The sequence below is a fragment of the Neoarius graeffei genome, chromosome 3 (assembly GCF_027579695.1).
Source record: "Neoarius graeffei isolate fNeoGra1 chromosome 3, fNeoGra1.pri, whole genome shotgun sequence".
Taxonomy (NCBI): Eukaryota; Metazoa; Chordata; class Actinopteri; order Siluriformes; family Ariidae; genus Neoarius; species Neoarius graeffei.
This window is the reverse complement of record NC_083571.1, coordinates 70419413-70436898: the sequence shown is the minus strand read 5'-3', so window position 1 is coordinate 70436898 and position 17486 is coordinate 70419413. Positions and strand designations below refer to the sequence as shown.

The 17486-nt window shown below is 47.0% G+C and overlaps 1 protein-coding gene across 1 annotated transcript in view; it reads left to right on the top strand.

Moving 5' to 3' along the window:
* The window catches only part of odam (odontogenic, ameloblast associated), a 34292-nt gene extending 31815 nt beyond the window's left edge, over positions 1–2477 (top strand). The window contains exons 5-10 of the mRNA XM_060915686.1: positions 22–234; positions 1338–1382; positions 1484–1621; positions 1974–2057; positions 2143–2188; positions 2288–2477. Of these exons, the coding sequence (XP_060771669.1) occupies positions 22–234; positions 1338–1382; positions 1484–1621; positions 1974–2057; positions 2143–2172 (510 nt within the window). The 3' untranslated portion in view covers positions 2173–2188; positions 2288–2477. The remainder of the gene's footprint in view (positions 1–21; positions 235–1337; positions 1383–1483; positions 1622–1973; positions 2058–2142; positions 2189–2287) is intronic.
* The last annotated feature ends 15009 nt before the right edge of the window (positions 2478–17486 follow it).

Genomic DNA, 17486 nt, shown 5'->3' with positions numbered 1-17486 from the left:
TTTTTCTTTCTTTCCTCTCAGGGGGCTCAGTTTCTCTCTCCGTTCTTCATCCAGCCCCGGCCTGATCTCCTGCTGCCTCCTCAGGTGGTGAATTTTGGTCAACAGGTTCCAGGACCATTCCTGCCCCTACACCAGAACCTGCCCCCAATACTACTGCCCTCCATTCAGCAGGAGCAGCCCACAGGGCCAATCAACCCCAATAACCTGCCCATCAACAAGCAGGACCCTGCCCAGGTACCGGGCCCTTTTTCAAAACAGGTTTCAAGTGGAACCATGTTTAGAACCCAGAACTGCTTTAACACAAGATTAAAAAAGAACTCATATTACAACATCTAGCACTCAATATTACACCATCATATGTCATAAATAACTAAATAAATAAATAGCTGGCAAAATAACTTTATACAAAATAAAACATCTATGGGGCGGCACGGTGGTGTAGTGGTTAGTGCTGTCACCACACAGCAAGAAGGTCCGGGTTCAAGCCCCGTGGCCGGCAAGGGCCTTTCTGTGTGGAGTTTGCATGTTCTCCCTGTGTCCGTGTGGGTTTCCTCCGGGTGCTCCGGTTTCCCCCACAGTCCAAAGACATGCAGGTTAGGCTAACCGGTGACTCTAAATTGACCGTAGGTGTGAATGTGAGTGTGAATGGTTGTCTGTGTCTATGTGTCAGCCCTGTGATGACCTGGCGACTTGTCCAGGGTGTACCCCGCCTTTCGCCTGTAGTCAGCTGGGATAGGCTCCAGCTTGCCTGCGACCCTGTAGAACAGGATAAAGCAGCTAGAGATAATGAGATGAGATGAGAAAACATCTATGGAGAAATAAATTATTTCTGTTCTAAATGACAACACAAATATAAAACTAATTTGTTAAAGTTTACATGATGAATCTGTTATGGATGAAAACATTGTGCATATGAAACTTGCAAAGTACTGGTCAGTACAGGGAGTGGCATGGTGGTGTAGTGGTTAGCACTGTTGCCTCACAGCAAGAAGGTCCTGGGTTCAAGCCCAGCAGCCGACTATGTGTGGGCTTCCCCCGGGTGCTCCGGTTTCCTCCACAGTCCAAAGACATGCAGGTTAGGTTAACTGGAGGCTCTAAATTGACCGTAAGTGTGAATGGTTGTGTGTCTTGATGTGTTAGCCCTGCGATGACTTGGCGACTTGTCCAGGGTGTACCCCGCCTCTTGCCCATAGTCAGCTGGGATAGGCTCCAGCTTGCCTGTACAGGATAAGCAGCTACAGATAATGGATGGATGGGTTAGTAAGGGTAGGTACAAGTGTAGTCTGGGTCAGTACAGGTGTACTACACATCAGTAATGATGTTATTTTCTGCTGAAGGTGGTTCCTCAGTACTTCCCATTCCCTCAGGCACCAGGAGGACAGGTAAGCATGTGTGTGTGCGTGCGTGTATGTGTGGGTGCGCGCCTCTTCACTCATGTTGATTTGTTGGATCTTCAGATTAATGCTTGTGTTTCTCCTCACAGGGTTTTCCCTATTATTTGAGTTATGGGTTCCCTCCCAGAAACACGCTGCTCAAATTCCCACCCAATATGAACACAGCAAATCAAAATGCGGCCAATCAGAACCCAGTGAGACCCACTAAAGTCCCTCAGGCAGTGCAGGTAACATACGGCACATCACACACTCTTAAGTCCATGCACAGGAAACATGCTTCTGTTTATAAATCGAATAATATTGTGAAATAAAATGATGCAGCAACCAACCAATCAGCAGCTCTGATTTAACTCACACTCAGTCACATCCATCATTCTCTCTTTTTATTCTTTCTTTCTTCATTTTTATTCTTTTATCTTTCTCTTTCTTTCAATTTATCCAATTTCCTTTATACACACACACACACACACACACACACAAAAGAGACCTGAACAGCTGGATTAGTGATAAGTGATGAAAATAATGCAGTTGTGGTTTATTTTTCCTTGGGATTAAAATATTTCTAATTTGTTTGATCAGAATAATGGGAAAGTGTTGGAGCCTTGGCGTATGACTCTGCCCCCTGATAACCGTGGAGATCGCCCTGGGCATGTTGTCGAGGGGGTATAAACACACATTCATATTTGTATTAGATCAAATATCTAATGACATGGACATCACTGTGGATTTGTTTTGTTGTAAATGACAGGATCCTGCGTCCCCGATGATCCAGCCATAGATCTGAAGAGAAACTTGTGAGTACCATTGCAGAGCTGTGTCATGATAGTTTATTAGTTTTGTAAGTAACCTGTAAACCTTTTTTGCGAAATATTTTTTCCTTTTTTCCTCCAAAGGTGTCCGAGTGAAAGCACTCCGAGATCTGAAACATCTCATGGCCACGCCTTCGTCTGACACGCCCTCAATCCAGCGACGTCACTCTTAGTGTAACTGTTCTAACAACCCTTATTACACAACATCTGTATTAAGTGATAATAAAAACTTAATTATAATAAATGTCCAGTGCATGTGAAGGATAAAGGAACACAGAATGCAGGAAAATGTGGATGCTGATGAGTTTCATGATAAAATGATAAAACGTATTTCAGATATTTAAAGGGAAAAAATTGTTTAATTCATAAAGAACCCCGTTTTCACCATCTTCACCTCTTCAGCTCATTATTCTCTTTCAACAACTTGCATCTTTTTTAAACTCATTAACTTCACTAAAAGAATTCTTTGTTGATTGTACACTTACTGGCCATTTTATTAGGAACACCTATTCACCTACAGTTTTATGCAGTTCTTTAAACAGCCAATCCCTTAACAGCAGCACAATGCATAAAATCATGCAGATAGAAATCAAGAGCTTCAGGAAGTGTCACATTTACACTTTAGGGAAAAGTTAGTGCATCTGTACGGTACCATGGGGAGTAATGTACCTGCACCCTTCCATGAGGAGTAATGTACATGCACAGTACTGTGAAGAAGTAATGAACCTGTATGAACCCATGAGGAGGTAATGTAATTGTACAGTACCATGAGGAGGTAATGTACCTGTAAGTTACTGTGAGGAGGTAATGTACCTGAATAGTACTGTGAGGAGGTAATGTACCGGTATGGCCCCGTGAAGAGTAATGTACCTGTTAGGGACCGTGAGGAGGTAATGTACCTGTACGGTACTGTGAGGAGATAATGTAGCTGGATGAGCTCATGAGGAGATAATGTACCTGTATGGTACTGTGAGGAGGTAATGTACATGTATGACCCTGTGAGGAGGTAATGTACCTGTACGGTACCATGAAGAGGTAATGTAGCTGGATGACCCCATGAGGAGGTAATGTACAACCCCGATTCCAAAAAAGTTGGGACAAAGTACAAATTGTAAATAAAAACGGAATGCAATAATTTACAAATCTCAAAAACTGATATTGTATTCACAATAGAACATAGACAACATATCAAATGTCGAATGTGAGACATTTTGAAATTTCATGCCAAATATTGGCTCATTTGAAATTTCATGACAGCAACACATCTCAGAAAAGTTGGGACAGGGGCAATAAGAGGCTGGAAAAGTTAAAGGTACAAAAAAGGAACAGCTGGAGGACCAAATTGCAACTCATTAGGTCAATTGGCAATAGGTCATTAACATGACTGGGTATAAAAAGAGCATCTTGGAGTAGCAGCGGCTCTCAGAATTAAAGATGGGAAGAGGATCACCAATCCCCCTAATTCTGCACCGACAAATAGTGGAGCAATATCAGAAAGGAGTTCGACAGTGTAAAGTTGCAAAGAGTTTGAAAATATCATCATCTACAGTACATAATATCATCAAAAGATTCAGAGAATCTGGAAGAATCTCTGTGCGTAAGGGTCAAGGCCGGAAAACCATACTGGGTGCCCGTGATCTTCGGGCCCTTAGATGGCACTGCATCACATACAGGCATGCTTCTGTATTGGAAATCACAAAATGGGCTCAGGAATATTTCCAGAGAACATTATCTGTGAACACAATTCACCGTGCCATCCGCCGTTGCCAGCTAAAACTCTACAGTTCAAAGAAGAAGCCATATCTAAACATGATCCAGAAGCGCAGACGTCTTCTCTGGGCCAAGGCTCATTTAAAATGGACTGTGGCAAAGTGGAAAACTGTTCTGTGGTCAGACGACTCAAAATTTGAAGTTCTTTATGGAAATCAGGGACGCCGTGTCATTCGGACTAAAGAGGAGAAGGACAACCCAAGTTGTTATCAGCACTCAGTTCTGAAGCCTGCATCTCTGATGGTATGGGGTTGCATTAGTGCATGTGGCATGGGCAACTTGCACATCTGGAAAGACACCATCAATGCTGAAAGCTACGTATATCCAGGTTCTAGAGCAACATCTGCTCCCATCCAGACGACGTCTCTTTCAGGGAAGACCTTACATTTTCCAACATGACAATGCCAAACCACATACTGCATCAATTACAGCATCATGGCTGTGTAGAAGAAGGGTCCGGGTACTGAACTGGCCAGCCTGCAGTCCAGATCTTTCACCCATAGAAAATATTTGGCGCATCATAAAATGGAAGATATGACAAAAAAGACCTAAGACAGTTGAGTAACTAGAATCCTAAATTAGATAAGAATGGGTTAACATTCCTATCCCTAAACTTGAGCAACTTGTTTCCTCAGTCCCCAGACATTTACAGACTGTTGTAAAGAGAAAAGGGGATGTCTCACAGTGGTAAACATGGCCTTGTCCCAACTTTTCTGAGATGTGTTGTTGTCATGAAATTTAAAATCACCTAATTTTTCTCTTTAAATGATACATTTTCTCAGTTTAAACATTTGATATGTCATCTATGTTCTATTCTGAATAAAATATTGAATTTTGAAACTTCCACATCATTGCATACCATTTTTATTTACAATTTGTACTTTGTCCCAACTTTTTTGGAATCGGGGTTGTACCTGTATGGTACTGTGAGGAGGTAATGTACTGGTATGACCCTGTGAAGAGTAATGTACCTGTAAGGGACCGTGAGTAGGTAATGTACCTGTACGGTACCATGAGGAGTAATGTACCTGCACCCTTCCATGAGGAGTAATGTACAGTGGGGCAAAAAAGTATTTAGTCAGCCACCAATTGTGCAAGTTCTCCCACTTAAAAAGATGAGAGAGGCCTGTAATTTTCATCATAGGTACACTTCAACTATGAGAGACAGAATGGGGGGAAAGAATCCAGGAAATCACATTGTAGGATTTTTAATGAATTAATTGGTAAATTCCTCGGTAAAATAAGTATTTGGTCACCTATCTGTGAAGATTCTCAGTCATCCAGGTCATAGTGACTGTGGGTGTTAAAAGAGAGCAACTGGACTTGCTTGAAGATTCTTGAAGACGTTTCACCTCTCATCCGAAAGGCTTCTTCAGTTCTTCAGTAGATTTTTCCCACTGATGTCCTCCCGATGTCATCAATTTCACTCGGGAGGACGTCAGTGGGAATAATCTAGCCTTCTTGGATTGTGATGTACACATTAGACAAGACAGAAGCCTTAGCATCGAGGTCTACCGGAAACCCACACACACAGACCAGTACCTACTCTTTGACTCTCACCACCCACTGGAACACAAATTGGGGGTCATTAGGACCTTGCAACACAGGGCTCAGAGCATTCCTACAGCAGTAGAGGGAAAAGAGAAGGAGCAGAATCACATCAAGAAAGCACTTCAGAACTGCGGGTATCCCAACTGGTCTTTCTTCAAGAGCAGAAAAAGGAACATAACGGACAAGGAGGATAACAGGAACAAACACAAGAACATTGTCATTCCCTACATTTCTGGTCTATCTGAGAAACTCAGGAGGATCTTCTACAAACACAACATTCCGGTACATTTCAGACCCAGTAACACCCTGAAGCAGAAACTGGTCCACCATAAGGACAGAATAGCCAGATACAAACAGGACAACGTAGTGTATGCAATTCAGTGCAGTGAGGAATGCACTAATTCATATATTGGGGAAACTAAACAACCGCTTCACAGACGTATGGCTCAACACAGGAGAGCCAGTTCCTCAGGCCAGGACTCTGCTGTCTACCTTCATCCTAACAACAAAGGACACTCATTTCAGGATTGCAACGTATGCATTTTAGCCAGAGAGGATCGTTGGTATGAGCGAGGAGTTAAAGAAGCCATTTTTGTCAACCTGGAACGGCCATCACTGAACAGTAGGGCTATAACGATATGCGTATCGAAATCGAAATCGCGATACGCAGAGCCACGATCTGTATCGCGATACAAGAAGGCAGAATCGCGGTACACCCTTTCAAACTTCTCCTCAGCCCAAAAACAGAGGCGCTTCCAAACTTCAATTTATGAATACTTTACTTTTTATTTAAATTACATTTTAAACTTACTTAAATTACTTTTATTTTTTTTATATCTATTAGTAAGTCATTTTTTCGCCGACCTGCAACAACCTTCTGCGAGTCATGCAACGTCCACACTCGCCACTGGCAGAGCATTCATTTCTTTTAAGCTGTCGGCGTTCTGGTTGCGACGCGGGGAGCGAATCTGTAAACAAGCAGCTCATTGGCTGGCTAGGTGTGCCACAAGCCAATCACAATCACTTGACCGGAAAGGCATGCAGTGTTGCCAGATTGGGCAGGTTTAGGTGCTTTTTGGCTGGTTTTGAACATATTTTGGGGTGGAAAACATTAGCAATATCTGGCAAAACTGAAGGCATGTCTGCTTGGGCGGAAGCCTTCTGCTGCAGTTACATTTTGACACGCGAGCAATGTTTCACCATAAAAATTCCGTAATTTCCATCTGTTTTCCACGATCACAGAAAATCATTGGCCCTATGAGAGTGAGACAGTGAGAGAGCCACCCCCCCAAAAAAATCTTAACGGATTTACACGATTTGGAAAAATGACTTTTTCAGAACCGAAAAAAACAGAGCTTCCGGCTCAACAGTATTATTTTGAGAAATAACACAATCTTTGGATATACATTTGTTCATTTTTGCATACATATTACTCATTCTCTGCAGTGGTCTGAATTATTTGTTATTAAATAGTTAATGTAAGTAAGTAAATGTTAATAAGTCAAATTTACTACTTTAAAAAAACATTTAAAAAAAATCGTGGGCGTATCGAATCGTGGGTCAAAAATCGCGATACGAATCGAATCGTGAGTTGGGTGTATCATTACAGCCCTACTGAACAGAGGTGGGGGTCTAAGACATCATTTATCAGCCACCTACAATGCAGTCCTTGGCACACTTCCCAGACAACTGAATGCACACCAAAACCCAGCTGTTTTCAGTGACTCACAAGAGGACAGAAAGAATCAGCATTCCATTGATCAACTTAACGGGCGATCCATTGATCACCTTAACAACTCTTGAGGCCATTCACATCCAGCCCCCAGTGGCCCACACCAACAGGATGACTCAACGACACCTTAGATGAGCTTTTCATCCATGAGAGGATAAATACCTATGTGGCAGTGGGGGCGTGGTCAAGCATCGGTCTGTGACAGGAGGGCGGAGTCAGGGAAGGTAAGTGGCAGAATCACTACACCTGTCGTTAATTAATGTGTTTGTGTGTCTTCCCAGTGACCGCGCCCTATTTAAGGAGAGAGAGCAAGAGCAGAGGGAGCTCTCTCCACAACTAGACGACTGATGTGTGTGCGTGTGTCTGAGTGTGTGAGAGAGTGCAGATATAAGCTGAAAAGCTGAATAAAAGCGAGTTTTGTGAACTCAGTTCTGTCCTGCTGTCCTTCTGTGCTCCACCCACCTATACGAACTGACACAGTGGTGCCAAAACCCAGGACGAGCACAGAAGAGAACAGCCCCATGGAGTCCTCCCCCTTCGCCGACCTGATCCACGCCCTCACCACGGCCCAACAGAGCCAGCACCAGGCACTGCTCGCCCTCCGAAAGGAGCAAGAACAACGGTTTGAGGCCCTGGTGCTGGCGCAACAGGAAGATCATCGGGCGATCCGGCACCTCCTCGCGTCGGCGGGGTCCACCATCTCCACCACTGCGGGCCCTTCCCCCTTCACCCTCACGAAGATGGGCCCGCAGGACGACCCCGAGTCATTCCTCACGCTCTTTGAACAGGTAGCAGAGACCTCGGGGTGGCCGGTGGAACAGCTCGCGGCGCGCCTCCTCCCCCTGCTAATGGGAGAGGCGCAGCTGGCCACGCTACAGCTCCCTGCCAACCGCCGGCTGGCCTACGCAGACCTTCACCGGGCCGTCCTCCAGCGGGTGGGACGCACCCCGGAGCAACAACGTCAGTGTTTCCGCGCTCTGCACTTGGAGGAAGTCGGCCGGCCATTTGCGTTTGGCCAGCAACTCCGGGACGCCTGCTGGCAGTGGTTGAGGGCCGACAGCTGCGATGCCGAGGGACTCATCGACCAGGTGGTACTGGAGCAGTTCGTCACGCGTTTACCAGCGGGAATCGCAGAGTGGGTCCAGTGCCACTGCCCGGCGTCGCTGGATCAGGCAATCGAGCTGGCGGAGGACCATCTGGCGGCTGTCCCGACGGCAGGACAGCAGACTACCTCTTCTCTTCTCTTCTCTCCTCTCTCTCTCTCCCCCCTCTTCCTGCGTCTTCTCCTCGCCCTATTCCCCCACCGCGGAGGCGGGGGCTGGCGCCACCTCAGCCAGCCGGCTGCACCCGCAGTGCCCTCACGTGTCTCCCTTCTGTGTCTGTCTCTCCCTCCCCTCAGGTGAGTGAGCCCCAGAGCACTAGTGCAGAGAGGAAGCCCGGGCCGGTTTGCTGGCGCTGCGGGGAGCCGGGCCACCTCCAACAGCAGTGCTCGGTAATGGAGGTGGGCGCAGTGGTTCGGATCCCCGACGCGCCAGGAGCCGCTCTTGATCGGGCCGGAGCGTATCGCATACTGGTGAGTATCCAAGGGGATACATATCAGGCGTTGGTGGATTCTGGCTGTAATCAGACCTCAATCCACCAAAGCCTGGTGCAAGACGAGGCATTGGGGGGAGCACAATTCGTGAAGGTGTTGTGTGTGCACGGGGATGTTCACAACTACCCTTTAGTGTCAGTCCACATTCTTTTCCGAGGGGAAAAATTTATAGTGAAGGCGGCGGGTAATCCTCGCCTTACCCACTCTATAATTTTGGGGACTGATTGGCCTGGATTTCGGGATTTAATGACACACTTAGTGAAGAGTGGGTCCTGCCATTTAACAGGGGGAGGTTCCGGTGTCGCTTTGGCGGGAGCAGCTGTCACAGAGCCATCTACGTCATCTCCGCGTCAGAGTGAGGAGCCGCCGGCTCCTCCTCTCTCTGTTGGGGAATCCCTCGTGGATTTCCCATTAGAGCAATCGCGAGACGAGACTCTGCGGCATACGTTTGACCAAGTGAGAGTAATCGATGGTCAAACGCTCCAGCCGAACGCCACCCCATCCTTCCCCTACTTCGCGATTATGAAGGATAGATTATACCGAGTGACGCAGGACACTCAAACTAAAGAGCGAGTCACGCAGCTTTTGATTCCGAAGAGCCACCGGGAATTGGTATTCCAGGCGGCTCACTTTAATCCCATGGCTGGACACTTAGGGCAGGATAAAACACTAGCCCGAATAATGTCCCGATTCTATTGGCCGAGGATTTGCGGCGATGTCCGTAGGTGGTGTACAGCGTGCCGCGAATGCCAGTTAGTAAATCCAGCGGCCATTCCAAAAGCGCCTTTGCGCCCTCTACCGTTAATCGAGACCCCGTTCGAAAGGATTGGGATGGATCTCGTCGGGCCATTAGATCGGTCAACACGAGGGTACCGTTTTATATTAGTTCTAGTGGACTATGCAATGCAATACCCGGAAGCAGTGCCTCTTCGCAATATCTCAGCACGCAGTATTGCGGAGGCGCTCTTCCACGTCATCTCCCGAGTTGGAATCCCGAAAGAGATTCTGACTGATCAAGGCACCTCATTTATGTCACGAACACTGAACAAACTGTATGGGTTATTAGGTATTAAGCCGATCTGCACCAGCGTGTATCACCCACAAACGGACGGTTTAGTGGAACGGTTTAATCGCACCCTTAAAAACATAATTAAAAAATTTGTAAGTGAGGACGCACGTAACTGGGATAAATGGCTCGAACCCTTGCTCTTTGCAGTGCGAGAGGTCCCCCAAGCCTCCACGGGGTTCTCCCCGTTTGAATTATTATATGGGCGTAAGCCGCGCGGCATTTTAGATGTGCTGCGAGAAAATTGGGAGGAGAGACCTTCTCATTCATCTCATCTCATTATCTCTAGCCGCTTTATCCTTCTACAGGGTCGCAGGCAAGCTGGAGCCTATCCCAGATGACTACGGGCGAAAGGCGGGGTACACCCTGGACAAGTCGCCAGGTCATCACAGGGCTGACACATAGACACAGACAACCATTCACACTCACATTCACACCTACGGTCAATTTAGAGTCACCAGTTAACCTAACCTGCATGTCTTTGGACTGTGGGGGAAACCGGAGCACCCGGAGGAAACCCATGTGGACACGGGGAGAACATGCAAACTCCACACAGAAAGGCCCTCACCAGCCACGGGGATCGAACCCGGACCCTCTTGCTGTGAGGCAACAGCGCTAACCACTACACCACCATGCCACCAGGAGGGACCTTCACCAAGCAAAAATGAAATTCAATACGTTATTGACCTGCACGCAAAACTCCACACACTCACACACCTAACCCAAGAGAATTTGCGGCAGGCCCAAGAACGGCAAACCCGCCTGTACGACAAGGGTACGCGCCTTAGAGAGTTCGCACCAGGAGATAAAGTACTCGTACTGTTGCCCACGTCGAGCTCTAAATTAGTCGCCAAGTGGCAAGGACCCTTTGAGGTCACATGGTGAGTCGGGGACGTCGACTATGAGGTGAGGTGAACGGACAGGGGTGGGGCGCTACAGATTTACCACCTCAACCTACTCAAACTCTGGAACGAGGAGGTCCCCGTGCCATTGGTGTCGGTGGTTCCGGAGAAGGCGGAGCTGGGGCCGGAGGTTCAAAAAGGAACATTAGCATCACGTACCTCTCCGGTCCCCTGTGGAGACCACCTCTCCCTGACCCAACTCGCGGAGGTTGCCCAGTTGCAGACCGAGTTTTCGGATGTGTTCTCGCCCCTGCCCGGCCGCACTAACCTCATAGAGCACCACATTGAGATGCCCCCGGGGGTGGTAGTGCATAGCCGCCCTTATAGGTTACTCGAACACAAGAAAAAGGTGGTTCGGGAAGAACTCGAGGCCATGCTCGAAATGGGCATCGTCGAGGAGTCCCACAGTGACTGGAGCAGCCCGGTGGTCTTGGTACCCAAGGCCGACGGGTCGGTCCGGTTCTCTGTAGACTATAGAAAAGTCAACGCGGTGTCTAAATTCGATGCGTACCCAATGCCTCGTATTGATGAGTTGCTCGATCGGCTAGGCATGGCTCGTTTTTACTCGACACTGGATTTAACAAAGGGTTATTGGCAGATCCCCTTGACTCCATTATCCCGGGAAAAAACGGCCTTTTCCACACTGTTCGGCTTACACCAATTCGTCACACTTCTTTTTGGGCTGTTTGGGGCACCCGCTACGTTTCAGCGGCTGATGGACAGGGTCCTCCACCCCCACGCCACCTATGCGGCCGCCTATCTCGACGACATCATCGTCTATAGTAACAACTGGCCGAGGCACCTTGAACATTTGAGGGCTGTCCTTAGGTCGCTGAGGCGGGCGGGTCTCACAGCCAACCCGAAGAAGTGTGCGATTGGGCGGGTGGAAGTACAGTATCTGGGCTTCCACTTGGGCAATGGGCAGGTGCGTCCCCAAATTAACAAGACAGCAGCAATTGCGGCCTGCCCAAGGCCCAAGACCAAAAAGGGGGTGAGACAGTTCCTGGGGCTGGCTGGCTATTATCGTAGGTTTATACCTAATTATTCGGACGTCACCAGCCCGCTGACTGATCTGACTAAAAAGGGGGCACCAGATCCGGTTCAGTGGATGGAGCAATGCCAGTGGGCTTTTTCTAAGGTAAAGGCTGCACTGTGTGGGGGGCCACTTTTACACTCCCCTGACTTTTCTCTCCCCTTTATGTTGCAGACGGATGCGTCGGGCAGAGGGCTGGGGGCCGTTTTGTCTCAGCGGGTGGAGGGGGAGGATCGCCCAGTCTTATACATTAGTCGTAAGCTGTCGGTGCGTGAGGGGCGCTACAGCACCATTGAAAAGGAGTGCCTGGTGATCAAGTGGGCGGTCCTCGCACTCCGGTACTACCTGCTGGGACGCCCTTTCACCCTCTGTTCGGACCACGCGCCCCTCCAGTGGCTCCACCGCATGAAGGATGCCAACGTGTGGATCACCCGTTGGTATCTGGCACTCCAACCCTTTAACTTCAAGGTGATCCACAGGCCGGGGGCGCAGATGGTCATGGCGGACTTCCTCTCCCGTCAAGGGGGGGGAGTCAGCTGCAGGCCGGACGGCCACCCGGCCTGAGTCGGGCGGTGGGGGTATGTGGCAGCGGGGGCGTGGTCAAGCATCGGTCTGTGACAGGAGGGTGGAGTCAGGGAAGGTAAGTGGCAGAATCACTACACCTGTTGTTAATTAATGTGTTTGTGTGTCTTCCCAGTGACCGCGCCCTATTTAAGGAGAGAGAGCGAGAGCAGAGGGAGCTCTCTCCATAACTAGACGACTGATGTGTGTGCGTGTGTCTGAGTGTGTGAGAGAGTGCAGATATAAGCTGAAAAGCTGAATAAAAGCGAGTTTTGTGAACTCAGTTCTGTCCTGCCGTCCTTCTGTGCTCCACCCACCTATACGAACTGTCACAACCTCATACTCCCTACTAGTCAGACAGAACTGAAGAAGCCTTTCGGATGAGAGGTGAAACATCTTTAAGAATCTTCAAGCAAGTCCAGTTGCTCTCTTTTACCACCCACAGTTATTTGGTCATCTGCAAACAAGCAAGATTTCTGGCTCTCACAGACCCGTAACTTCTTCTTTAAGAGGCTCCTCTGTCCTCCACTCATTACCTGTATTAATGGCACCTATTTGAACTTGTTATTAGTATAAAAGACACCTGTCCACAACCTCAAACAGTCACACTCCAAACTCCACTATGGCCAAGACCAAAGAGCTGTCAAAGGACACCAGAAACAAAATTGTAGACCTGCAGCAGGCTGGGAAGACTGAATCTGCAATAGGTAAGCAGCTTGGTGTGAAGAAATCAACTGTGGGAGCAATTATTAGAAAATGGAAGACATAGGCCCGTCTGAAGTTTGCTAGAGAGCATTTGGATGATCCAGAAGAGGATTGGGAGAATGTCATATGGTCAGATGAAACCAAAATAGAACTTTTTGGTAAAAACTCAACTTGTTGTGTTTGGAGGAGAAAGAATGCTGAGTTGCATCCAAAGAACACCATACCTACTGTGAAGCATGGGGGTGTAAACATCATGCTTTGTGGCTGTTTTTCTGCAAAGGGACCAGGACAACTGATCCGTGTAAAGGAATGAATGAATGGGGCCATGTATCATGAGATTTTGAGTGAAAACCTCCTTCCATCAGCAAGGGCATTGAAGATGAAACATGGCTGGGTCTTTCAGCATGACAATAATCCCAAACACACCGCCTGGGCAACGAAGGAGTGGCTTCGTAAGAAGCATTTCAAGGTCCTGGAGTGGCCTAGCCAATCTCCAGATCTCAACCCCACAGAAAATCTTTGGAGGGAGTTGAAAGTCCATGTTGCCCAGCGACAGCTCCAAAACATCATTGCTCTAGAGGAGATCTGCATGGAGGAATGGGCCAAAATACCAGCAACAGTGTGTGAAAACCTTATGAAGACTTACAGAAAACGTTTGACCTCTGTCATTGCCAACAAAGGGTATTTAACAAAGTATTGAGATGAACTTTTGTTATTGACCAAATACTTATTTTCCACCATAATTTGCAAATAAATTCTTTAAAAATCAGACAATGTGATTTTCTGGATTTTTTTTCTCTATTTGTCTCTCATAGTTGAGGTATACCTATGATGAAAATTACAGGCCTCTCTCATCTTTTTAAGTGGGAGAACTTGCACAATTGGTGACTGACTAAATACTTTTTTACCCCACTGTATATGCACAGTACCATGAAGAAGTAATGTACCTATATGAACCCATGAAGAGGTAATGTAATTGTACAGTACCCTGAGGAGGTAATATACCTGTAAGGTACTGTGAGGAGGTAATGTACCTGAATAGTACTGTGAGGAGGTAATATACCGGTATGACCCCATGAAGAGTAATGTACCTGTAAGGGACCGTGAGGAGGTAATGTACCTGTATGGTACCATGAAGAGTAATGTACCTGCACCCTTCCATGAGGAGGTAATGTACATGCACAGTACCATGAAGAAGTAATGTACCTGTATAGTACCGTTAGGAGGGATTGTGCCTATATGACCCTGTGAGAAGGTAATGTACCTGTACAGTACTGTGAGGAGGTAATGTAGCTGGATGACCCCATGAGGAGGTAATGTACCTGTATGGTACTGTGAGGAGGTAATGTACCTGAATAGTACTGTGAGGAGGTAATGTACTGGTATGACCCCGTGAAGAGTAATGTACCTGTCAGGGACCGTGAGTAGGCAATGTACCTGTACGGTACCATGAGGAGTAATGTACCCGCACCCTTCCATGAGGAGTCATGTACATGCACAGTACTGTGAAGAAGTAATGTACCTGTATGAACCCATGAGGAGGTAATGTACCTGTAAGGTACTGTGAGGAAGTAATGTACCTGAATAGTACTGTGAGGAGGTAATATACTGGTATGACCCCATGAAGAGTAATGTACCTGTAAGGGACCGTGAGGAGGTAATGTACCTGTATGGTACCATGAGGAGTAATGTACCTGCATCCTTCCATGAGGAGTAATGTACATGCACAGTCCCATGAAGAAGCAATGTACCTGTATGAACCCATGAGGAGTAATGTACCTGCATGGTACCGTGAGGAGTAATGTACCAGTACAGTACTGTGAGAATGTAATGTACCTGTATGACCCCATGAGGAGGTAATGCACATGTATGACCCTGTAAGGTGCTAATGTACATATATGGTACCTTGAGGAGGTAATGGACCTGTATGATCCCAAAAGGAGATAATATATCTGTACAGTACTGTGAGGAGCTAATGTAGCTGGATGACCCCATGAAGAGTAATGTTCCTGTAAGGGACCGTGAGGAGGTAATGTACCTGTATGGTACCATGAAGAGTGATGTACCTGTACCCTTCCATGAGTAGATGCAAAGTACCGTGAAGAAGTAATGTACCTGTATGAACCTATGAGGAGTAATGTACCTGTACAGTACTGTGAGGATGCAATGTACTTGTATGACCCTGTGAGGAGGTAATGCACATGTATGACCCTGTAAGGAGGTAATGTACATATATGGTACCGTGACGAGGTAATGGACCTGTATGTCCCCGAAAGGAGGTAATATATCTGTACAGTACTGTGAGGAGGTAATGTAGCTGGATGACCCCATGAGAAAGTAATGTACCTGTACGGTACTGTGAGGAGGTAACCCATGAGGAGTAATGTACCTGCATGGTACCGTGAGGAGTAATGTACCAGTACAGTACTGTGAGAATGTAATGTACCTGTATGACCCCATGAGGAGGTAATGCACATGTATGACCCTGTAAGGTGCTAATGTACATATATGGTACCTTGAGGAGGTAATGGACCTGTATGATCCCAAAAGGAGATAATATATCTGTACAGTACTGTGAGGAGCTAATGTAGCTGGATGACCCCATGAAGAGTAATGTTCCTGTAAGGGACCGTGAGGAGGTAATGTACCTGTATGGTACCATGAAGGGTGATGTACCTGTACTATTCCATGAGTAGATGCAAAGTACCGTGAAGAAGTAATGTACCTGTATGAACCTATGAGGAGTAATGTACCTGTACAGTACTGTGAGAATGCAATGTACTTGTATGACCCTGTGAGGAGGTAATGCACATGTATGACCCTGTAAGGAGGTAATGTACATATATGGTACCGTGAGGAGGTAATGAACCTGTATGTCCCTGAAAGGAGGTAATATATCTGTACGGTACTGTGAGGAGGTAATGTAGCTGGATGACCCCATGAGAAAGTAATGTACCTGTACGGTACTGTGAGGAGGTAAGGTACATGTATGACCCCATGATGAGATAATATACCTGTATGGAAACATGAGGAGGTAATGTACCTGTATGGTACCATGAGGAGATAATGTACCTGTATGGTACCATGAGGAGATAATATACCTGTATGGTACTGTGAGGAAGTAATGTACCTGCACGGTACTGTGAGGAGATAATGTACCTGTATGACCCCGTGAGGAGGTAATATACCTGTATGGTACCATGAGGAGGTAATGTACCTGTGCAGTACTGTTAGGAGGTAATGTACCTGTATGACCCTGTGAGAAGGTAATGTACCTGTAGGGTACTGTGAGGAGATGATGTACCTGGATGACCCCATGAGGGGATAATGTACCTGAATAGTACTGTGAGGAGGTCATGTACCGGTATGACCCCGTGAAGAGTAATGTACCTGTATGACCCTGTGAGAAGGTAATGTACCTGTAGGGTACTGTGAGGAGATGATGTATCTGGATGAGCCCATGAGGAAGTAATGTACGTACCTGTATGGTACTGTGAGGAGGTAATGTACCTGTATGACCCTGTGAGGAGGTAATGCACCTGTACAGTACCGTGAGGAGGTAATGTACCTGTATGACCCCATGAGGATTTAATGTACCTGTACGTTACCATAAGGAGGTAATGTACATGTATGAGCAAGTGAGGAGGTAATGTACCTGTAAGGTACCATAAGGAGGTAATGTACCTGTATGTTACCGTGAGGAGGCAATGTACCTGTACGGTAAAGTGAGCAGGTATTTTACCTGTATGTTACTGTGAGTAGGTAATGTACATGTATGACCCTGTGAGGAGGTAATGTACCTGTACGGTACCGTGAGGAGGTAATGTACATGTTCCGTACCGTGAGGAGGTAATGTACATGTATGACCCTGTGAGGAGGTAATGTACCTGGATGACCCCGTGAGGGGATAATGTACCGGAATAGTACTGTGAGGAGGTCATGGACCGGTATGACCCTGTGAAGAGTAATGTACCTATATGACCTTGTGAGAAGGTAATGTACCTGTAGGATACTGAGGAGATGATGTATCTGGATGAGCCCATGAGGAGGTAATGTACGTACCTGTATGGTACTGTGAGGAGGTAATGTACCTGTATGACCCTGTGAGGAGGTAATGTACCTGTACAGTACTGTGAGGAGGTAATGTACCTGTATGACCCCATGAGGATTTAATGTACCTGTACGGTACCATGAGGAGGTAATGTACATGTACCATACCGTGAGGAGGTAATGTACATGTATGACCCTGTGAGGAGGTAATGTACCTGTATGGTACTGTGAGGACTAATATACCTGTACAGTACTGTGAGGAGGTAATATCCCTGTATGACCCTGTGAGGACTGTACTGTGCCAGGAGTAATGTACCTG